A 24,497-nucleotide genomic window follows, 5' to 3' on the forward strand; every position below is an offset into this window, starting at 1 on the left:
AAAACTTGGAAAATGCAAATGTTAAAGGAGTGATAAGTATCTTATGCTTTAATACTTTGTGGCAGGATTATATAAAGCAAAACAAATAACTATGTAAATCATAAAAACTGAAAATGAACCAAAGTGAAAAGGATAACTTCCAGGCAGTATCTTTCTATTGTAACCTGTTATTTAATGGAATATTAGAGATATGTTCTAAATAGTGTGTAAAACTTGCTCCATATTTCTCTTCATGCCTGCCAAGAAGTCAGATGTAACTGTGATATAGCAACCCTTCCCAGGTATACTGGCAGGAGTTTGTATGATCTCAGATTACACAGGTGACATAGATATGATAATGACAACTGGTAATGGTGGATTCATTTACATTATTTACACTTAATATGACCAGGCCTTAAGGAAGGTTAGTTTTTTAAAAACCAAATAGTATCTTCCTACCTATCTCCAAATACATGTCAAAAAGGTGTTTGTGCTTCAGCTTTGTTTTTACTCAGTAATACAGTCAAGCAAGAGTTTGTTTCTGAGTGACCTTTTGAGCTGTGTAAGCATTTTGTTTATTTCAAATAAAATATATTTGTATTATTTGTCATTCATACTATCCATCCATGCCACACTATCCTCTGTATCAGGTGGTCTAATAGAAATATACCTGTTTTGTTCTTAAAATTAAAAAAAAACATTGAGAAAAGAGTGTCAGAGTAGAGAAAAGGGATAGAAAGGTGGATTAGGGCAGAGAGTGGCTCCCATTCTTGTAAATATTCTATGGATAGAAGTAACTGTTTGATCAGTCTTCCTTGAGTGGCAGGGCAGGATACACTAGCCTCACTTTGAAGACTGGGGCAGTCCTTACCATAGCTGATCTATGGCGAGTGCACAGAAGAGGGCTTGTGATGACATTCCTGATAGAAGTGCCCAGTGGTGGTGCACAGAGGAATCCATTAGAGGTCTAGGCCCACCATATTTGTGTGTGAAACCAAGGATTCTCTGACAAGGGTCCCAGATGGTGAGGTGGTGTGATATTGTTTTTTTTTTTTTCTATGATAATCCAACGGTTAGTATCTATAGTAAAATACTAGACCTCACTTTGCTTTGTGCCCTTTAGTGGTGTCTGAACATCTTTGCAGTTTAGATACTGACAGGGCCAAATGGCTTTGATCTAAATGGCCTAAAGCTGTAGATGAATTAGATGTTTAAAAAGCTATATATGCACATATATTTTTAGAGCTCCTTGAAAAGTTTAAGCCCAGTATCAGAGTTTTATCATCTTACAAATCTGAGGTACTGAATACTTAGGCTAAAGCAAATTTTGGACTTAGAGTTGTGGTCTAGGCAGTTAGAGAACTTGAAGTATTACATCTGTTTTCCCTCTGACATGTCACATTAATAGTGATTTATGAGAACATAAATCAATAGGATTATAATTTCACATCTTTCCCACCACCAAAAGTCTGTGCCCACCCCCACCCCTCAGTAACTGCTATAATTTTCCACAGTCTAAATATAGGTTGTATTTAGTTAGTTTGTTTGTTTCACATATATGTGTTCAGTTCTTTACATTCCACATATGAGTGAAACCATCCTGTGGTTTTCCTTTACTTCCTTGCTTACTTCATTAAGCATAATGTTCTCGAGTTCCCAAAGGATGTAAAATCTTCTTTTTATTGTTGAGTAGTACTCCATTAAGTATATGTCCCATACCTTTTTTTCTAGTCATCTAGGGTTGACTTTCTCATATCCTGACTTTTTACTTAACTCCTTATCTGGAGCCTAAATCATAACTTCTTTTCCCCCTTTCCTTTTTGCTAACCACCATCCATTGCATGAATATTATATGCCAAGACTATTGTAAATGTTTTATTTATTTATTCTTTTTTTTCTAAATGGTTTACATATACATTAAAGGATGAAAATCTCATACTTGGGGAGCTTAAGTAATCTGGTAGAACTTTTATTTATTTATTTTTTTAGGTAGAGACAGAGAGGCAGATTGAGAGTCAATGAGACCACAAACACTGAAGCTTCCTTCAGTGTGGTAAGCACCAGGCTCCAGCCTCCAAAGCAGCACACTATCTAAGAAAACTATTTCACTGAGAGTCTGGTTATTTAGTATTTATTATTAAATAAGTCTTTACTATTTAGCTCTTTCTAAATCTAGAATCCACGCTGGTAAAAACTGTTTCTCGGCCGTGTATCATACTCACCATTTTCTTTCAGCCAACTCAGTTCAGAACATTTAGCAAATGTTTCCTGTCTTAGGGCATGCATGGATGTGTTGGATTTCACAGTGGGAAATATTAGCAAAATCTGCTCTCTTATTTTTTTTTCTGGAGCTAGTTTTTGCGTGATGATTTTGAAAATTACAGAGGTCATTTGCAACCCAAAATGATAACCTCAAAACATTTCTTTAACCAGATTTTATTACTGTAGACAGAATAATAATTTTTGCTTCTTTGGGTACATTATAATTAAATAGCTGCACTGTCTCTTCAGTATGACTTTTGTTAAATTTTCCTTTTTGACTCACCCTATCTATGAACACCTGCTCCTTCTCTTAGAGATGATTTCAACCTGTCCTGTTTGAACATTTTTTTTTCAATTTTTCTTAAAATGTTATTTATTTATTTACTGTATAAGCATACACGCTTTCACTGAGGAAAATTAGGAGTTATAGAAGAGCAAAAATAAGCAAGAATTTACCCATAATAATTTCACCAGCTTGCTGTAACTACTGTTAACATTTGGAGTAGAACCTTATGGTCTTTCTCATTTCTCTTTTGTGGGAAACTATGTAAACAGTTTTATTTTTGCAAAAATAGTAACATTCTATTTCTTTCTGGCCTTTTAAAAGAGTTTATTTTCCTCCAGTTTATGAAACTACATACATTTTAGGAGGATTGTCTCACACTTCAAAAATTTTGTATCAGGCTGTGATACGAAAGCACTCTTGAGAAAGAAAAAAAAGAATACAAGATGAAATGTAGAGGTATTAAGCTCCCAGACCCAACTTCAAACTATACAACAAAGAAAAAAAGTAAAGTGGGGCTGGGGATACAGCATTATGCAAAAGACTTTCATGACTGAGGCTCTGTGGTCTCACGTTCAGTTCTCAGCATCACCAAAAGCCAGAGCTGAGCAGTGCTCTGATATCTCTCTTTCATAAAAATAAAATAAATAGGGGGTCAGGCGGTAACAAAGCGGGTTAAGTGCAAGTGGTACAAAGCTCAAGGACCTGGGTAAGGATCCTGCTTCCTACCTGCAGGGGAGTCACTTCACAGGAGGTGAAACAGGTCTGCAGGTGTCTATCTGTCTCTCCTCCTCTCTGACTTCCCCTCCTCTCTCCATTTCTCTCTGTCCTATCCAACAATAATGACATCAACAATAATAATAACTACAACAACAAAACAACAAGGGCAACAAAAGGGAAAATAAATAATTAAAAAAATAAAAAATAAAATAAATAAAATAAAAAAGAAATAGTATGATATTGAAATAAGACAGAGCCATAACAGAACTGAGAACCTGGAAATAAACTTGAACATATATTGATAGATGATTTATGATACAGGAGTCAAACACATACAGTGGAGAATGAGAAATCTATTTACCAAGTGAGTTTGGGTTGAATGGCTAGTCACATATAGAAGTTAACATACAAAGCCAAACAAATTGCTGAAAAATCATGAACCTAAAGGTTGGAATAGTGCAGATGAAGAGTTGGAGGGGTGTCCATTTTGTAGATAGCTAGTAGGCATATTTTAGTTATATTCCAAAGGGCCTGTAGCTATACTAGTTGTTTTTCTCTTTTTCTTTCTTTTTTTTCCCCTGAGCCTGAAATCTGATATGCAGGTGGATCCAAGTTATTGTCTGGTGAGATGATATCATGGCTGGAAAATGAACAGAAAGCTGGATCAGGGAAGAGAGTAGCTCCCTAATATGGAAAAGGGGTATAAATATTGTTGACTGTAAACCCCATCGATTTGATTTGGTCTGGGGCCCATATTCAGCTTAGGAGCCTATGTGACCTCTGCATCCCTGCAGATCTGAGCTCACATTCTGTGGTCATGAGTAGGAACGTTCCAAGCTGCCCAAATATTGACCCATCTTCCTCAGATGTAGCATAGAGTATGTTGTCCTTCCTCCCTTCGGAGGATCGACCATTCTCTACCATTGTTGATCCAAGTTGAGGGCAAGGTCCTATGGCGGGCTCACAAATGGGTCTATTTTGTTGTTCCTGATAGAGATGACTGGTAACTGTTGAAAGAGGGATTTATTTGAGGTCTAGGATGGGCAGAATCTTCTATAAGGAGGAGATCAAAGGGCCAACAGGCATATGAAAGAATCGTTAGAGTCACTTATTATCAGGGAAATACAGCTAAAAAACAACAAGATACCACTTCACACCTGTAAGAATGACATACATTAGAAAAGACAGAAACACCAACAGTTAGAGAAGATATGGGGCAAAGGACTATCCTACATTGCTGGCAGGGATTTAAAGTGGTCCAAACCCTGTGGAAAATGGTCTAGAAATTAATCTGAACACTAGAAATTGACTTATCTTATGACCCAGCAAACCTTTTTCTGGAGATATATTCAATGAAAATAACAACACCTAGCTGCAAAGACATATGCACACCTATATTCATAGCAGTACAGTTTGTGATAGTGCAAACCTGGAAGCAACCCAGATGCCTCACACCAAATGATTGACTAAGAAAGTTGTGGCACATATATCCAATTAAGTACTATATGGCTGTTTAAAATGATGAGACCATCACCTTTGCAATATCTTGGTCAGAACTTGAGGATATTAAGTTGAGTTAGACAAGCCAGAAAGAGAAAGACCAATACTGAATGATCTGATTTTCAGATAGAATTTAGGAATTAAGGACAGTAAAGGAAAACATAAAGTGAAACTTGGGCTGGGTGTGGCATATTGCATCAAAGCAAAGGCTTATGGAAAAGGAGAAAGGATAGGATGAAGACACACTGGGGAGATGAGAAGTTGTACCTATGTGTTAAAGACTATACTGTAAAACATTACCCCAAATAAAAAATAATAAAGTCATGTATATAACACCTAAGGCCATAAAATATAAGGATAAAAATGATAAATTGTATTGAAAATGAAAGGAGAGATACCACAATAAGACACTACAGAAATCCAAAGTACCATGTGAGGTTTCTACAAACAACTATACGCCACCAAACTAGAGAACCTGGAAAAAGATTATATTTTCTCCCTGTAGTGAGTAAGGAGGAATCTGAAAACAGGAATGGAACAGCCACAACCAAAGAAAATGAGTCTGTCATAAAAAAAAAAAACCTCCCCAAGAACAAAAATCCAGGCCCCGATTATTTTACAAAACTTTTATAGAAAAGCTACTATCTATAATTTACAAGCTCTTAAAAAAAAATCAAGGACACAGGGATACACCCTACCAAACTCACATGAGTCCAACATCACCTTGATGGCAAAAACAGACACACACAAAAGGAAAAGAGACCAACATTCCTGATGCTAAGATATTGAATAAAATTCTAGAAAACCAGATAAAAGCACATTAAAATGTACATCATGATTAAGTGAGATTTATCCTATTGATGCAATGCTGGTTCAATATATACAAATCAATAAATGTGTTGCACCACATCAACAAAGGGAAAGCATTAAATTACACAAGTAGTTCACTAGATGCAAAGAAAGTCTTTAATAAGATTCAATATCATTTCATGATCAAAACATTAAAAATAGGGATACATAGAAAATTCCTCAAGGTAGCTGAGTTCGTATACAGCAAAGTTACAACTACCATTACACTCAATGGTGAGATACCTAAAGCTTTCCCCTCTCTGTTCAGGAGCAAGATAGTGCTGCCCATGGTCAACACTACTATTCAACATAATCTTTGAAGTCATAGCCATAGCAATGAGACAAGAGAAAGAAATTAAAAAGATTAAGATAGGAAGAAAAGAAGTAAAAGTGCCACTATTTGCAGATGATATGATAGTATACAGAGAAAATCCAAAAGAATTCAGTGGCAAACTCTTGGAAATTATTAAGCAATATAGAAATGTTGCAAGCTACAATTTACAAAAATCAGTGGCACTCCTCTATGCAAACAGTAAGCTGGAAGAAATCTGGAAATCAGTCCCACTGACTATAGGTGTTAGTAGATGCCCTCTCTCTATCAACATGTCACCTTATTCTCACCCTTCCCTTCCCTTCCCTTCCCTTCCCTTCCCTTCCCTTCCCTTCCCTTCCCTTCCCTTCCCTTCCCTTCCCTTCCCTTCCCTTTCCTTTTGGTTTTGATAGAGACAGAGAGGGAGCAAGGAAGGGAAAGAGGGTGGGAGGGAGGGTGGGCGAGAGAGAGAGAGAGAGAGAGAGAGAGAGAGAGAGAGAGAAAACAGCATTGAAACTTTATTCAATGTGATGAGGACCAGGCTTAAACCTGGGTTACACATATAGCAAAGCAGCATACTATCCAAGTGAGCTAGTTTGTTGGCTCTTCACTTCCCTCTCAACCCTCTCTTACCTTCCTCCTTTAGAATTTTTGGCTCTGATACAATAAGTCACATTTAATTAAAAATTCACCCTTCCCCTGAGATAGAGCATAGGTTCACCCATTCCCATAAACTAGGGGAAAAATATATACCTGAAAGCAGAAGTACACAAGAGCATGCAGGGAATACCCCTAACACTTCATCTGCACTATTCCAGTCTTTAGGTCCATGATTGTTCAACAATTTGTTTGGCTTTGTATGTTAATTCTCTTTTCAGCCACCAGGTTCCGGATGCCAGCAAGATGCTGACCAGACTTCCCTGGACAGACAACCCCATCAATGTGTACTGGAGCTCTGCTTCTGAGTAGGATTTTGTTGTGTACATATAGAGTATGATGAGTCTTATACATATAGAGGGGTGACACTGTACCACTGAAATCTTGTAGTATCATAAATTAGTGATAAACCAATCAATAAAATGTCATCAGTGAATGGGCCAGGCAGTAGTGAGTGGGCTAGGCAGTAGCGCATCAAGTTAAGTGCACACAGTACTAAGCACAAGATGCAAAGATCCTGGTGCAAAGATCCTGGTTCGAGCCCCAGGCTCTCCACCCACAAGTGGTGAAGCAGGTCTGTAGGTGTCTATTTTTCTCTCACCCTCTCTGTCTTCCCCATCTCTCTCAATTTCTCCCTGTCCTAGCCAACAACAATAAGAACAAAAATGGTAAAAAAGAAAAAAAAAGAAAAAAAGATGGCTGCCAAGAGCAATGGATTTATGGTGCAGGCACCGAGTCCTAGTGATAAACATGGTAGGCAAAAAAAAAAAAAAAAAAAAAAAAGGCATTAAAGCCCTGGGCCAAGATTCCTTGTTACTGAATAAATTCAGAAAGTCTAATCTTATTTTTAAAACACATTTAAAATTTTTTTTGTATTTTATTTACTTAATTTTTTTGTGAGAGATACAGAGAGAGAAAGACACAGAGGCAAATATCAGAGCACTGCACAGCTTTGGCTTATTGTGGTGTGGGGGATTGAACCTGGGACTTCAGAGTCTCAGGCTTGAGAGTCTCTTTGCATAATCATTATGCTATCTACCCCCTCCCTAAAACACATTTTAGTGGGAGTTGGGCAGTAGCACAGTGGGTTAAGCGCAGGTGGCACAAAGCGCAAGGACTGGAGTAAAGATTCCAGTTCGAGCCCTTGGCTCCCCACCTGTAGGGAAGTCGCTTCACAAGCAGTGAAGCAAGTCTACAGGTGTCTCTCCCCTCTGTTTTCCCCTCCTCTCTCCATTTTTCACTGTCTTATCCAACAACAACAATAATAACTACAATAAAAAAACAAGGGCAACAAAAGGGAATAAATAAATAGTTTTAAAAAACACATTTTAGTTACAGGAGTACAATTTTGGTTATTATAGTAATATATTGTAAAAACAAAATAAGTTATAACAAAATTACTAATTTTAAATTAAAAGTTGAGATGGTCTCTTAATTTCTTGGACTCTGGCAAGGTATGGGGAAAAGAAAATGCTTTCTGTATCGCCATGTGGGAACCTGAGAAAATTTAAGCTCAGGGTCAAGTTGAGCAGATCTAGCAATGATCTAAGTGCAGCTGAGATCTGTGTGGAATGTGAATATCTGTGAAGGAGAGACAATTAAGGTCACACATGACAGTGTATCTCTCAGGGGGTTCCAGGGTAGACAGAAGAAAACTGAAGATGAAATACATTCCTACTTGTATCAGTTAAAATTTAGCTTAAATTGAGATTATGTTTTATGCTACTTGGAGCAACAGAGGTTTAAAAGCAGACTCAGTTGAAATTGTGTGTCCCTGAATTTGTGAGTTGATACTTTTATCAACTCTACCAAATCACTCAATATTTAGTTAGATTGATGTGATAAACCAGTCTTTGTCCTGATGTGAACTCTTAGGAGAAAAGTAGGTTGGGGTTGGATGGTGGCACAGCTGATTTAATGCATATATTACAATGCTCAAGGACCCAGGTTCAAACCCCTAGTCTCCACTTGCTGGAGGGAAAACTTTACTAGCAGTGAAGCAGTGTCACAGGTGTCTTTCTTTCTCTCTCCCTTTCTGTCATCTCTTCCGCCACTCAATTTCTCCGTTTTATCAAATGAATAAATAAATTGATTAATTAAAAATAAAAAAAGAAATAAGGATGGAATAATATATCCCAAAGTGTCATGTCTCCAGAGCCCTACCTCACTAGGAAGAAAATAGAAACAGGTTGGGGGTTTGGATTGACCTGCCAACATCCATCTCCAACAGAGAAGCAATTACATAAGCCAGAACTGACACTTTCTTCACCTCATAAATAATTTTGGTCCACTTTCTCTCACCATAAAGCAGCAATGGTAGAGAGTGCCCCTGTCTCCGAAGGTAGGCTGGAGTATCCTGCCCTGCCAGTTGATGAAGACTGGTCCTTGAATGAGTGCAGCCTGCAATGTTCCCAGCTGTGGCTACGAATTGCAAGCTCAGACCAATAAGGACTCAGAGGTCACACAGGCTCTTGTGCTAAATATATATATATATTAAGGCCCTGGGTCAGCTGGATGGGGTAAACAGTTAATTTTACTCAAAGTTTTTTTTTTTTCCAAGACTGAAGGCTACTCTCTGCCCCAATACAACTTTGTCTCTTTTCTTTACTCTGACACCATCTTCTCAGGCAATATGTTTGTCCAATTCCGTGTTAGCTATCAAACTCAAACAAAAACTATCATAGTCATGGGCCCCTGGAAACATGCCTAAAATGGACTTCCTAGCTTCTTTCCACCCTAAGATCCCTGCTCTCATTTATTCTACTCTTTTTTTTTCTCGTGTTCACTAATTGTTTTGTCCCGCTTTATATCTTGCTGTCTTTCAGCTACTAAATTGCAGACACTATCATAATTCTATCCTACCTTCCCTAGGCAGACGACCTCACCAATGTGTCCTGGAACCTCACCTCTCCAGAGCCCTACACCACTGGGGGAAGATGGAGACTGGGGATATAGGTTGACCTGCCAACACCCATGTGCAGTGGGAAAGCAATTACAGAAGCCAGAACTCCCACCTTCCACACCCCAGAAATAATTTTGATCCATACTCCCATTAGGGGAGAAGTTATAGGGGGAAAATGACCAGAGGGCTTGGAACTGCCACTCCATCAGAAACCAGAGACAGAGGAGGAAAAAGGGAGGGACATTTGGATGTATGTATGATTTGGAAAGGGAGCAAAGATGAGACCTAAAAAAAGAAAGGCAAATATAGACAGACAGTTGTAGAAGTAGTAGATAACCCATATCTGCAACCTTGGGAGAACTGCTGTAGCTTACAATGGAGGGACTGGGGATCCAGAACTCTGGTGGTGGCAATGGTACAGAGTTGTACCCCTATTATCATGTAATTTTGCAATTCAATATTAAATCACTAAGAGAGAGAGATAGAGAGAGACATCTTTGATGACTCAAGTCCAACAGTTAGGAAAGAAACAAACAGATAAACCAATGGGTTTATATCAAAATAAAAAACGTTTCTGTACAGCAAAAGGAACCACTACCAAATCAGAAAGGCTCCCTATGTAGTGGGATAAGACATCTACACACCATTTAACAAAGGGATAATAACCAGAATACATAAAGAACTCATCAAACTCAGCAACAAAATAAAACAAATGGGATTCGGGTGGTAGTGTAGCGGGTTAAGCGCATGTGGCACAAAGCGCAAGGACCTGCGTAAGGATCCCAGTTTGAGCCCCCGGCTCCCCACCTGCAGGGGAGTAGCGTCACAGGTGGTGAAGCAGGTCTGCAGGTGTCTATCTTTCTCTTCCCCTCTCTGTCTTCGCCTCCTCTCTCCATTTCTCTCTGTCCTATCCAACATCGATGACATCAACAACAATAATAACTATAACAATAAAACAACAGGGGCAACGGGAATACATAAATATTAAAAAATAAAACATAAACCATTAAGATTAAGGAGAAGGCATAGACAGTTTCCACCAAAGAAGAAATCCAAAGGGAAAACAGACATAGAGAAAACCGCTCAAAATAGCTGATTATAAAAGAAATGGGCATTAAAAAAAGAGATACCACTATACACCTGTGAGAACGCCACAGAGTCGAACAGAAATGACAATTGGAGAGGACTGGGGGGGGGGGCGGGTAGGAGGAACCCTTCCACACTGCTAGAGGGAATGAAAATCAGTCCAACTCTTGTGGAAAATAGTCTGGAAATTTATTAGAACTCTAGAAATGGACCTACCCTATGATCAGACAGTTCCTCTCCTAGTGATATATCCAAAGGAGGCAAGTTCACCTATTCTAAAAGATCTGGTTGTACTCTTAGACTTATAGCAGCACAATTTGTGATAGCCAAAACTTGGAAGCAACCCAAATACTCAAAGACAAACGAGAGTTTTAGAAAGGTGTGTCATATATACACAATGGGATACTATTCAGCTGTTAAAAAGTATGATGCCAAATCCTTCACCTCATCTTGAATGGAACTCCAAGGAATCATGTTAGAAAGAGAAGGCGTATTCATGAGATGATCTCACTCATAGGCAGAGCTTAAGAAACAAGAACAGAAAGAGAAAAAATAAAGTAAAATTTTGACTAGGTGTGATGTATTGCACCCAAGCAAAGAACTCTGAGGAAAGAGGGGAAGGGTGGAGGCTGAGGTGGGGTGGGGTTGGTGTCTTGGTGCATGATGGTGGGAAACAACTTAGTTGGGGGTGAGAACACGTTGCAGATACATATCCCAGTGAGATGAGAAATCATACCGGTATTTCATCAACTGAATATACCGTTAACCCCTCAATGAAATGATTTTTTTAAAGGAAAAAGGATAGGTGATATTTTCCATGATATTAGAATCTGAGGTCTTTTGGGGGTACTTAATGTCAATGGAAATGGAGACAAAACTAACAGAAAGCAAACGGTATCACATTAAACTAAAAAGTGTCTGTACAGCAAGACACCACCATGAAAGTGAAAATGCAACCAACTGAATGGAAGGCATTTTCTTTACATTTTATGTCTGACAAGATGTTAATAGGCACAATATGTAACAACTCATAACTGTCAGTAACAACAATAATTAAATCCTAAACAATAAAATCAGAAGTGGGCAGAAATTCTAAAAAGACTATTTACCAAAGAAGACATTTACATGGTCAACAGGTACATGAAAATAATACTTTCTAGGACCTGGGAATCAACACAGTGGATTAAGATTAAGCCTTAGACTCTCAAGCATGAGGTCACAAGTTAAACTCAGGGCATCCCATGTGCCAAGGTGATGCTCTGGTTCTCTCGCTATCTCTCCCTCTTTCAATAAATAAATAAATAAATAAATAAATAAATAAAGCTTTCTTTTTTGCACTCAGTAGTATATAAGGAACATATTTCTGTGTCAACATATGTAGTCACATAATCATTATAATGGCTGTAAAGTCTTCCATTTACAAATTGCTGTGCAGTGTTCTGTCAACATCCCTTTTTAGATATCTAAGTTGTTCCTGTTAGGTGTTCCCACTTTCTGAACACTAACTGCCCTGAGTGCCATTACTTAACCAAGAATATATTTCAGCTACATGCAAGCATCTCACTTTTTTCCCCCCATTCAGCTCCCACCTTACAACAACTTTCAGGTAGAACAAAAGAAATTATCTAACTGTGTCTACTACCAAGGTTTTAAGAATGGCAGTGTTAGGGGGCTGGGCGGCAGTGCAGCTGGTTAAGCGCACATGGTGCAAAGCCCAAGGACCGGCATAAGGATCCCGGTTCGAGCCCCCAGCTCCCTACCTGCAGGGGAGTCATTTTACTTCATGAAGCCGGTCTGTAGGTGTCTATCTTTCTCTCTCCCTCTCTGTCTTCCCCTCCTTTCTCGATTTCTTTTTGTCCTATCCAACAACAATGACAGCAATGACAACAACAATAATAACAGCAGCAACAATAAACAACAAGGGCAACAAAAGGGAAAAATAGCCTCCAGGAGCAGTGGATTCGTGGTGCAGGCACCAAGCCCCAGAAATGGCCCTGGAGGCAAAAAAAAGAATAACAGTGTCTTCTCATAAACCCAGAGGGGACACAATAACAGGTGGCAGAAAGATTTTTCAGTCATTTGCTCAGTACACTCAGTACTGTCAAGGGAAAAACTCTGTAAAGAACAAGGTACTTAATAAAGGTAAAGTGCAAGGATGTAGTTTGGAGTCAGGCAGTCTGCAATTTGAATTTGTCTACTTTCACTGTGGAACCTTAGATGAATGAGTTAGCCTCTCTCAGTTGCTGTCTTCTGCTCTGTAAAATAGGGATAATAATATTTACTGCATAAAACCACCAGAAGGATTACCAATGTCACATGTTAGGTGCCTAGTACAGTGCCTGATGCAATAGTGGTAGTTCAAGAAATGATAATATACAGATACATGCTAGCTATTACCAGTAATCTTTTCCTCAATTTACAGGGCAGTCAGGGTGGGGGAAAAACACTGCCTTTTCAAAAATGCCACTATCACCAGTGTTTTTTTTTAAGAATAATGGTGGGAACTTCCTGATATGAACAAAAATAGTTACTACAGTGGAGGAAGAAGATACTGAGAATAGAATCCTTTGTCTTTCTGAAGAACATCTACCAGAGGGAGCGAAGTGTGATTTAAAGTCGCAGTATGGTTTCAAAAATTCATTTTAGATACAAGGTAGGAGATGAAACACCAAGCCCTTGACCTTGGATTCATGAACTTTTACATAACACCACCCTACTGGACACACAGTCCAGCAGTTACTAAACAAACTAGACTACACTCAGATGTCTATTGGATGGCCTTCACAATTCCCACAATTTGCCAAAATGTTTGGTGGGCAAGAGTTCATTTAGAAGTTCCCAGACAGAACCCCAAGATTCTTTACAAGAGCTTTCTTTGTTCTCCAAGTTCAATGAAGTAGAGCTATTAAAAACTGTTTCAAAGGAAGGAACATACCAGGGAAAAGTTGTAGTAGATAGAGTAAGGTGTTGAGTAGGACCAGAAAGGAGGTGATTGCTGTTGAACAAAGTCTACAGATAATGAATTTCAGGCAGATTTGCACATAAGAATAGCATGTTCTCTGTAAATAGCAGCTGTTGCCACAAGGCAAAGGGCAATATTTACAGGAATCCTGCAGCAAGGTCTGTTGACTAAACATTGACCTCTCTGGCCAAATCCATACACTTGTAGCACTTTCTGTGGTGTCATCTTGAGAAAGAGGCTCAATTTCTGCACACATGGAAAATTGCCAATACACAAATATGTTCTGTTCCCCCATATTAATTTCTAAATTGGTTTTCTTTGCAAGTGGGAACACACATTCATACAGAAAAAGTGTTAGAAAGGGACACAAGTCTCCCAGATTTTCTCTCAAAAGTGCATTTAGCTCATGCTCTAATGAAAAACTGTGCATTGGCAATAAGCAGAAACAACTGAACTAAGTTTCTTTGCAAGTAGGAACACATCAACATCCAAGTATTTCTTGAGCTGCTCTCCTTTGAAGTTCTAGGCAATGAAAGGGTAATTCTATCCTATTGCTGTAGTTTTTTGAAAAAAAAAAGAAAAGAAAAGAAAGAAAGAAAAAAAGAAATCTTCCACTGTCCTCTTCTGGGAGGGTCTTTTCCTCATGCCAGGTGGACACATGAGTTGTATCATTATTCTTTCTCAGTGCAAGGCTTCTTGAATTTCCCACCACGAAACCCTTCTGGTTTGAGGAGACTGAACAGATAGTGGGGAATGGGAAAGTTCTCTCTGTGAAATATCGAGTTTTGGTTTGGAGATGAGCAGGACAATCCATGTTTCCAAAGATTAGCTCAGTGACTTAATTCTGTTCTACTGTTTGAGAAAGGTCAATGCTTCAGACATATGAGCTATGTTTACTTTACACTGAGACTCCCCATGGCCACTGGATAGTGCACATGTGAAATTCAGGCTAAGACACATGGACACAGTGGGAAAATGGCAAGGCATTGGAAAGGAAACAATGAAATGAAAACAAAATCAGAGCCAAACCAGCACCATCAGCCTCTTCTTTCCCCACTCAGTGGCATCTTTCTCAAGTACAAGTGTCTTGCTCTTTGCTTCTTTGTTCTCCATTCAGAAGCAGATCCTGGGCAAGATGTCACATTTATTCACACTAAGGTATAAATGACCAGGAATAGTAAAATGACACAAGGTCTTTGCCTATGAAGAAGCCACAGATTAAAAACAAAGAAGAATTTTGGGGACTGGATTCTCTAGAGAAGAAAATGAATAATAGACTTAGCCGCAGACATCATGCTTTGTTTCAGATTGGAATTTAGGAAAAGTGTGTCTAGGGAAAGTCATCATGATTTCTTCACAACTTGGAAAGTATGTGCTTCACATTGGAAGTAGATGTTGTGATTGGTACTTGGTGTTGGTTTCCACTTGTTTTGTTCTCTGTCTCTTTCGTAATGAGGAAAATGTAAGATCAAGACTGTAAATTCCCCTGCCACTGATGACAGTTAATGGTGAGGTGAATTAGAAACAATATTTAGTGAGATTTTTTTTTTTTTTTGCCTTCAGGGTTATCGCTGGGGCTCAGTTCCTGCTCTATGAATCCACTGCTCCTGGAGGCCATCTTTTCCATTTTGTTTCCCTTGTGGTTGTTGTTATTGCTGTTTTTGTTGTTGGATAGGACAGAGAGAAATTGAGAGAGGAAGGGAAGCCAGAGAGGGGGAGAAAAAGATACCTGCAGGTATGCTTCATCACTTGTGAAGCCACCCTCCTGCAGGTGGGGAGCCTGAGGCTCAAACTGGGATTCTTAAGCGGGTCCTTGCACTTTGTGCCAAGTGCACTTAACCCGCTGCGCTACCACCTGGCCCCCAGGAAATATTTCTGTGTCCATAGCAGGCATCCTTATTGGTGTTGACTTATTAGTAAGTAACAGCAGGGTTACGAATAGGACAGGAACACCACATTACATGAATTCGCTTCAATAAACAATATTAGTTATCTATCATAAGTTGTCCTAGGTTCTGAGAAGACCCTGCCCTTGCCCCCCTCCCCCAATTAACAGATTAATGGGTGTCGGTTCAGTGATCAACCAAGAAGCGCCTGAGTGGAATAATAGAGCAAGTAGACATAAACCCAGATGTTTAAGTCAAAGATTGCAGTTTTCAATCAAGGGATTCAAGGAGTTCTTCTGCAGAACGTACCAAGGTGGCAATATCACCACCCTTTTTAGGAACCCAAGAAAGGGCAGTCTCTTCAGAGGGCTTGAGCTTTACCCACAGTGAGAAAGACATTCTACTGTCCAGTTAGAAAAGTTCTTTGTGCCAGAAGGGGAAAGCATACTGAGGTAGAAAAGAACAGAGTTAAGGGGGCGGGAAGGTACCTTCTGCACACGTGTGAGAAAGGGTGCTCTGGCTGACTTGACTGTTAGGGGCGTGTGGGAAAGGGGATCTTTTTTTCTTAGGTGGCCCGCTTCCATTCCTCTTGGTTCCCCACTCTCTGGCAACAGTTGGTCGTGTGGGGCCGGCTCCGGCTCTGGGTGGGGAAGGGGAGTCTCGCGATCGTTGGGGGGATGGGGTGGAGGGAGGGGGGAGGGTACCAGAGTGGGGGGGAGGCCATGACGTAGGGTGGGTGGACGGAAGTGGGGCAGGGTTGAGGGTTATTTAAAGAAGGGGGGCCGAGCGAAGGGGGTGGAAGCAGAGTGAGTCCCTTCCCCAGCCGCGCTGCGCTGCGTCGAGCTCCTGGCAGGGCAGCCGCCGCCTCCCCAGAACCCCAGTCCGGCTCTTCAGCCCCCTCCCCGTGCCTGCTCCAACGCCATGGAGCCGGACGCTGCCGCCGTGGTGGCAGCCACCGTGGCAGCTGCTGATGCACCCGCCACGGCCAGGGTGGGAGAGGACGAGCAGCCGGGGCCGTCTGCCTCGAGGGAAGTGGAGGAGGAGAAGGAGAAGGAGGAAAAAGAGGTAGAAGAAGAGGAGGAGAAGAAGGGAGCGGCCGCCCTGGCCCCTGAGAAGGGCGAGAAGAAGGAGGTGAATAAGAAGGGGGTGTGTGTGTGTGCAGCGGGCAGACCCAGGTCCGGGCTCCCCGGGGGTCCCGGACACCGACCGCACGGCGCTAGCAGGTCCCCCAGAGCTAGGCTGGACTGGCCCAGCGCGGGCGCGGGGGCCGCCCAGAAGGGTGGCGGGCTGCTGGGGTTCGTTCCCCTCCCCCTTTCCTTTGCGCCTCCTGGAGGCCGGGGGCGGGGCGTGGGCGGGGCGGGCGGGCGAGGGTCGTCTTGGAGCTGGCGGGGGGGGGGGGGGGCGCCTGCGGAGCCCCCTTCCCCCTGATTGTGGGGCCCTCCCGGAACTGAGGGGGGTTCTTAGTGGGGGAGGGGGCGGTGCAGGGAAAGCCTCTGCTCCTCCCTCTCTTCGGGTTCGCTCTCTCCCTCCCTAAACCCCCCATCTTCCCGTTGGCCTGGGCCTGGGAAATCTGGGCCCTTCTATCCCACACTCACGCACAAGGGGGTTGCAGGGGAGTGGGGCTGGCTTTGGAAGATTTGAATTTCCAGGTGCCAGTTCTCCAGAGGCGGGAGGACGAAAAGGAGCGACTTTTAAATCTTTGCGGGCCAGTGTGGGGCTTTCTGGATGGCAGGAAAAAAAGAAATAATAATAAAAATCATCCCATGTTCCTTTGGTCTCTGCTCGAGAATGTGTGGGGTTGTGGGGGAGGGCTGACACCCCATGAAAATGAACTCTTCGCGTTGAGCCCCTCATCTCATCCTGCCCCCACCCATCCCAATCTAAGCCTCAAACTGAGGAACCCTGGACGCTGGCTCAAGGAAATCTCCAAGGTGTGCACCCTCACCCTCTCCTGCCCCGTCCCAGCGGTATAATATTTCACTCCTGGGCCACCCAAATGCTCCCCGAGGCGGCCCCAAAGCTTTCCAGTCTCGTGCCTCCCATCCCTATTGGGCGCTGCTGGTTCCTGGACACGCAGGTTTAAGAAAAGAAAAAAAATTTAAGGCTACCACTCCGACATCTATCTATCTATGTATATATATAATACATATTTTATATCTATAGAAGGAAAATGTGGGTGGTCTTAGTAAAAATTAGGTCGGCTGGACCGAGACATGGCTGGCAAAACTGTTAAGACTAGTTGAGAAATGGGGCTAGCACTAGGATGGGACATAAGGATTGGGGCTGCAGGATACACTTAGAAAACGGATCGTCCACAGGTGGACGTTTTCGGTTTCTGAGTAGGCATAGTGGCAATTGAAATGGTATGTAATTAAAGTCATGCTTTAGCGATCTCAAGTGGCTTTGTCTCTATTGTTAAATGGTGTTGTGTGACCAAAGAAAAGCTTTGGCAGGGAATTAACACCTTTGGGGGCAGAATTAGAGTCGTTTTAAATTTGGCTCTTGATTAGGTGACTTTTTAAAAATTTATTTCTTTTTTACTGTTATGGGGTTGACTGAACAGAAACACGACTTCTAGTGCTCAGCGCAGACCATAGAAAACAGCAGGCATTTGAAGACCTGTGCAGCGCAGTTCAGCTGGTAAAAGTTGGGCGAGCTACATAATGACCCGTCAAGTGTCGATCATATGTTGGAACATCCGCAGGTTTCTCTAGGTGCCTTTTATTCCCTAGACTAGGGAAACAATGTTACAGCAAAAATAGTTCCCACCCCCCCTCCAGATTTTAAAGTTTTATTAGTTATGAGAAGGAATTGGGGGTGATGCTGGGAGAACCAGAGCACTGCTTAGTTCTGGCATGAAGTGCTGGAGAGACAACCCACATCCTCTCGGGCTTCAAGCATGTAAGCTGGTTCTCTACCAGTCTGAACTCCCTCCCTCCCATTATGGAGTCTTTTTTTTTTTTTTTTTTTTGCCTCCAGAGTTATCGCAGGGACTCAGTGCCTGCACTACGGGATCGGATCCACTGTTCCTGGAGGCCATTTTTTTCCCCTTTTGTTGCCTTCTTGTTTATCATCGTTGTTATTGCTGTCCTTGTTGGATAAGACAGAAAGAACTCGAGAGAGGAGGGAAAGACAGAGAAAAATAGACACCTGCAGACCTGCTTCACCGCCTATGAAGCGACCCCCCTGTGGGTGGGGAGCCAGGGACTCGAACTAGGATCCTTAGGCCTGTCCTAGCGCTTCACTCCATGTGTGCTTAACCTGATGCACCACTGCCCAGCCTCCAGGAGTCATTTTTATGCGAGGGGTTAAGGTAGACTGACTCTACCATATAGACCAGAGCGCCACCTGCAGCAATGCAGTTCTGGGGGATAGAACCCAGAACATCAAGTTTGCAAATCCTGAGCTCTACCCATTGAGCAGCTTTCTTGAGCTGCTACACTGTTTTTTTTTTTTTTTTGTATGTTAGTGCATTGTCAGATTTCCAGTTTGTGTCATTTTTTTTTTCAGTTACCCAAGACTTAGATAATATTCTAGAATTCTATGGCCTCATCAGAAATGTGATGATGGGTGCTAGACTCTAGTGAGCCAGGGAAATACCAGAAGCCAGCAGAGATGCCTAGAGAAGATCCTCTGGCCTCCGGAAATGAGAGCCCCATCTGTTGTTCTAAACAAACAAGCAAACAAAAAAAAATTGTGCTAAAGTCTTATCAGTGGACCACTCAGTATATGGAAATAGATGATACAAGAACTTTCTGGGGCTGGGAAGATAGCATAATGGTTATGCAAAAGCCTTTCAAGCCTGAGGCTCTGAGGTCCCAGGTTCAATCCCCAGCCCCACCACAAAGCAGAATTGAGCAGTGTTCTGGTGTAAAATAAAATAAAATTAAAATTAAAAAAAGAACTTTCTGAAATCTGGGGCCAGGTGCATCTAGTTGAACTTACATTTGCATTGTGCAAGGACCCAGATTCAAGCAACCCCCACAGTCCCCACCTGCAGGGGGAAAGCTTCATAAGTGGTGAAGTAGTGCTCTTTCTCTCTAGCTCTCTATCTCTCCTTTTCTCTCAATTTCTCCCTGTCACTTTACAATATGTAAACAACAACAAATATATAAATAATTTTCAGAAATTTACTCCTTTAGTTGGTACATCATTTTACTTGATTTTTCCCTTTCTTTAACTTGATAGGACAGAGATGAATTGAAAAGGAAGGGGGAGATAAACAGGGGAAGAGACAGACACCTGCAGGCCTGCTTTACCACTCATGAAGCTTCCCCCCCTTCAGGTGGGGAGTGGGGGCTTGAACATGATAATGCATGTGTGTTTTACCAAGTGCTTCACTGCCCATATCCCTTTGATTTTTTTTGCCTCCAGGGTTATTGCTGGGGTTCTGTGCAACCACTATGAATCCACTGCTTCTAGTGGCCATTTTTAAAAAATTTTATAGGATGGGGCAGAGAGAAATTGAGGAAGAGGGGAGATAGGGAGAGAGACCAAAAGACACTTGCAAACCTTCTTCACTGCTTGTGAAGCGATCCCCCTGCAGGTAGGGAGCTGGGGGCTTCAGCTAGGATCCTCGAGTGAATCTTCATACTATGTGTGCTTAATCTAGTGTGCCACTGCCTGACCCCACCCTTGATTTTTTTCAGAGGTGTTTGGGCGTGTTCAAGGTGGTATGGCTGTAAACATCCTTGATTTTTTTCCATGAGTGGGAGGATGAACTCAGGTTCTGTTATAACACCTCTGAGAGATTTTCCTGTTACAATTTTTCATACTTTATTTCTTAGTGGCGGGCAGGATACAATACATATATATATATAGAGAGAGAGGGGGGAGAAATATGGAGATAGATAGATAGATAGATAGAGAGAGAGAGGGAGGGAGAGAGAGAGAGAGAGACACTCTATAACACTCCTCCACCAATCATGGAGCTTCTGTGGTATTGTTCGTGGTGCTCCAATGTGGAGCTGGGTCTTGAGCCCAGGTCCTCACACATGGAAGGCTTGTAGTCTAGTGGGTCCACTATCTCTTTGCTCCCTTTTATAATTTCTTCATAACATTTTAAACAGTAGGCCAAGGAGGTAGGTCAGTACCAAGTTGCATGCCTGAGGCCCTAGAGGCAAGCTTTGCATTTAATCGCTGGTGTCACCTTATAATAGAACTGGGCAAAGTCCTGGTTCCCTCCCTCCTAATATTTCATTGCCTTTCTCTCCATAATAAATAAATATATTTTTTTAAAAATTGGGGTAGTGAAAAGGAGAAAGAAGAGAGACAGCTGCACACTGCTCCACTGTTAATGAAGCACCCCCCAGTACTTGAAGGTGGGGGCCAGGGGCTTGAACCTGCATCCTTGTGCATAGTAACATGCGTGCTGTACTGACTGAGCCATCACTCACCCCCTTGAGCTCTTAAATACTAGTTTATTGTATACACAGATCATTTTGAGGGAGAGCTGGCATATCTTCCATGTTGAACTTTTCACACTTCATTTTTTTATGCCCTTCTACTTTTCTTTGGTTTGATTTGATTTGTTCTTTCCAGTTTCTTGAGATGGATACTTTTTATTTATTTATTTATTTATTTATTTTTGTCTTGAACTTTTGCCATTCCTTCTTGCTGTTGACTGTGCCTTCTAGTAGTCTTTCCCGTGCTAGTTGCTGTTTCTTTTTTTTTGTCTGTGATCCAGGAAGCCGCACCATCAAACTTGCTAGAATTATGTATTAAATAAAACAATAGTCTTTAAATGGGGGAGCTCTCGTGATGCATCAAATAGATGAGATATACTAAACTGGTTGTGACATTTAACTGTGGAAAGGTATTTCAGCTTACCTTCTGGTTTTTATTGGTTTAAGTGACAGTTGGATAATCTACCATCTTGGAAATGGAAGTTGGTATTTTTGGTAATGAAATGTCAAGAAAAAAGCCATGGAAAAGGTCATAGTTATTAAGACAAGGTTTCTTGATGACCTTATGCTTCATTCTCATAACATATAGATTACCAGGTGACAAAATTTATGAGGACTTCATTAGATTGCCTTAATTATCATTTATCTTTAATTGTATTTTTGAAATATGTAGGCAGAATCTTTCTCTCTTGGCCTGTTTCTCCTCCCCCAGCTCTCTGAAGGTGTACTTTTGCTTGCCCCTCCTCTTAACTCCACCTTTCCTCTCTGTATCTACCCAATAAACTGCTTTTAACCCCCCACCAAATAAACTATATCCATATACAAATGAGCAAGTTTAGAATGTAGGTATTTTAAAAACTGTTATGGAAGATAGTGCCAATTAAGTAATTACCCACAGCTTTTAATAGAACTGCTCAAGAATAGAAATTTAATTAGCATAAAATTATATCTTTATGATATTCTATTACAAGGTAAGCAAAAAAAAGCAATGAGTAAAATGTCTTTCTAATACTAAAACATAAGTTTTCTGTCAGTGAGCTATATGTACAAATATATGTATAAAGTGAAGTTGATTTCCCTGTCTTGAAACTTGCAAACTAGACTCTATACCTTTTCAGGGAATGAGATAGGTGTGGGTTTTGTTAGTCAATTTTCCTTTACTTGTTGCTATGAAAATAAAACAGGATTTATACTGTATATGACAGTTTGAAAGTGTGAACAGAAAAATTTTAGCATTTTTGCATTTTCTTATAGCCTGGATTACATTAAAAACATTCCAAATATATAATATACACTTACTTATGAGATGCTATATACATGTGAGATATATACAGAAATCAATATTCTTTCCTTTCTTTCTTGCCTCCAGGGTTATCACTGGGGCTCTTTGCCTGCACTAAGAATCCACTGCTCCTGGCGTTCATTTTTCCCCTGTTGTTGCTGTTGTTGTTGGATAGGACAGAGAGAAGTTGAGAGAGGAGGAGAAGAAGACAGAGGTGGGGAGAGAAAGATAGACACCTGCATATCTGCTTCACCGCTTGCGAAGCGAGCCCCCTGCAACTTTTATGTTGGCCCTTGCCCTTCCTACTATGTGCGCTTAGCCCGCTACGCTAACGCCCAGCCCCTCAGTATTGTTTCTTTCTTTCTTTTTTCTTTTAAAAGATTTTAAAAATATTTATTTCCTTTTTGTTGCCCTTGTTTTTATTGTTGTAGTTATTATTGTTGTTGTTGTTGTTATTGATGTCGTCGTTGTTGGATCGGACAGAGAGAAAATGGAGAGAGGAGGGGAAGACAGAGAGGGGGAGAGAAAGATAGACACCTGCAGACCTGCTTCACCGCCTGTGTAGCGACTCCCCTGCAGGTGGGGAACCACAGGCTTGAACTGGGATCCTCACGTTGGTCCCAGCGCTTTGCGCCACGTGCGCTTAACCCGTTGCGCTACTGCCTGACTCCCTCAACATTGTTTAACAATAACTCAACAATATCTGATTTGAGCTCTTAAGCAGTTCCTGGAAAATGGTCTAACTCTATAATCTTAGAATTCCTTCTAATGGGGCCTGGTGGTAGCACACATAGTTGAATGCACACATTACAGTTCACAAGGACCCTGGTTCAAGTCCCTAATCCTCATGGGGGGGGGCGGATTTCACAACCGGTGAAGCAGCGCTACAGGTGTCTTTCTGTCTCTCTTCTCTTTCTCTTCCTAACTTCTCAGTTTTTCTCTGTCTCTATCTCAAAATAAATAAAAATAAATTTAAATTTAAGAAATAAAAAATAATTTCCTCTAAACTAAAATTTTATTTACTCTTAAAAGACGTATTCATTAACTATTGAAGCCATGCTTTTCCGTTACTTAAGGTTATATTCTGCTGTTGATATATGTCCTCGTTTTCAGAAACAGGTTAGAAAAAGCTATGATTACACGGATGTAGCTGCTTTAGTTTTTACAAACACATGCAAAATCGATTAAAACTGAATTACTCATGGCTTTGGCATTAATGACTAGATTTCTTCTTGTTATTTCATTTCTTGATTTCTTTCAAGTGAGAAGATGCATTTTATCTATTATTTATAAATATCTACAGGTACAAACTTGTCTTTACAGAGGGTAGATATATAAGATAATATCCCAGATAACCCAGAGACCCACCCTACTGGGGAGAGAGAGAGAGGCAGACTGGGAGTATGGACTGACCAGTCAACGCCCATGTTCAGCGGGGAAGCAATTACAGAAGCCAGACCTTCTACCTTCTGCAACCCACAATGACCCTGGGTCCATGTTCCCAGAGGGATAGAGAATGGGAAAGCTATCAGGAGAGGGGGTGGGATATGGAGAATGCGTGGTGGGAATTGTGTGGAATTGTACCCCTCCTACCCTATGGTTTTGTTAATTAATACTTTCTTAAATTAAAAACAAAATCCCAGATAACTTCAGTATTTACTTTTTTTTTTTTCTAAATCACAACCTTATTTTTTACAAAAAAGGTCTTTGAGTGAAAGAATGAGAGATACAGAAAGAGAAGAGAAAAAGAGAGGGGCAGAGGGGAGGGGAGAGGAGAAAGCAACCCGAACGACGCTGGGCTCTGGTAGTGCAAGGGAATGAGCCTAGACTTGCATATACAATTATGTGTTCTAATGCTGAGATGCTTCCCTGACCCCACGTCACAGCCTTTTCAATAGCAAAGGATAACGGTTAATAGCCCACCCTGAGAAACTGCTTCTGCAAAATATTTATGTGATATAGTTTAAAACATTTTTTTCCAGTTCAAACAGTGAGAATGTGTCCTATGCTCCTATTCTGAATATAAGCAATCACGTTGTATACTGGTAAAAGTCTAAATATTCTCATTGGGACAGGAAAAAAAAGATAGTGTGCTTTTTTTTGTTTCTTTCAGGGTTATTACTGGGGCTTAGTGCCTACACTACAAATCCACTGCTCTTGGAGGCTATTTTTTCCCTTTTGTTCCCCTTGTTGTGTATCGTTATTGTTATTATTGTTGTCATTGTTGTTGGATAGGACAGAGAGAAATCTAGAGAGGCCGGGAAGACATAGAGGGTGAGAGAAAGATAAAACACCTGCAGATCTGCTTCACTGCCTGTGAAGCGACCCCCCTGTGGGTGGGGGGCCTGGGCCTTGAACCCGGGTCCTTACGTGGGTTCTTGCACTTTAGACCATGTGCGCTTAACCCACTGCGC

General features: G+C 41.2%; 1 protein-coding gene and 1 long non-coding RNA gene across 2 annotated transcripts in view; both read left to right on the top strand.

Moving 5' to 3' along the window:
• The window catches only part of LOC132535941 (uncharacterized), a 33,315-nt gene extending 26,234 nt beyond the window's left edge, over positions 1 to 7,081 (top strand). The window contains exon 3 of the long non-coding RNA XR_009547662.1: positions 6,782 to 7,081. This is a non-coding gene — a long non-coding RNA (uncharacterized LOC132535941). The remainder of the gene's footprint in view (positions 1 to 6,781) is intronic.
• A 9,101-nt stretch (positions 7,082 to 16,182) lies between these two features.
• SMARCA1 (SWI/SNF related, matrix associated, actin dependent regulator of chromatin, subfamily a, member 1) overlaps positions 16,183 to 24,497 on the top strand; it is a 44,096-nt gene continuing 35,781 nt past the window's right edge. The window contains exon 1 of the mRNA XM_060182641.1: positions 16,183 to 16,527. Within this exon, the coding sequence (XP_060038624.1) occupies positions 16,318 to 16,527 (210 nt within the window). The 5' untranslated portion in view covers positions 16,183 to 16,317. The remainder of the gene's footprint in view (positions 16,528 to 24,497) is intronic.

The sequence above is a fragment of the Erinaceus europaeus genome, chromosome X (genome assembly GCF_950295315.1).
Source record: "Erinaceus europaeus chromosome X, mEriEur2.1, whole genome shotgun sequence".
Classification (NCBI taxonomy): Eukaryota; Metazoa; Chordata; class Mammalia; order Eulipotyphla; family Erinaceidae; genus Erinaceus; species Erinaceus europaeus.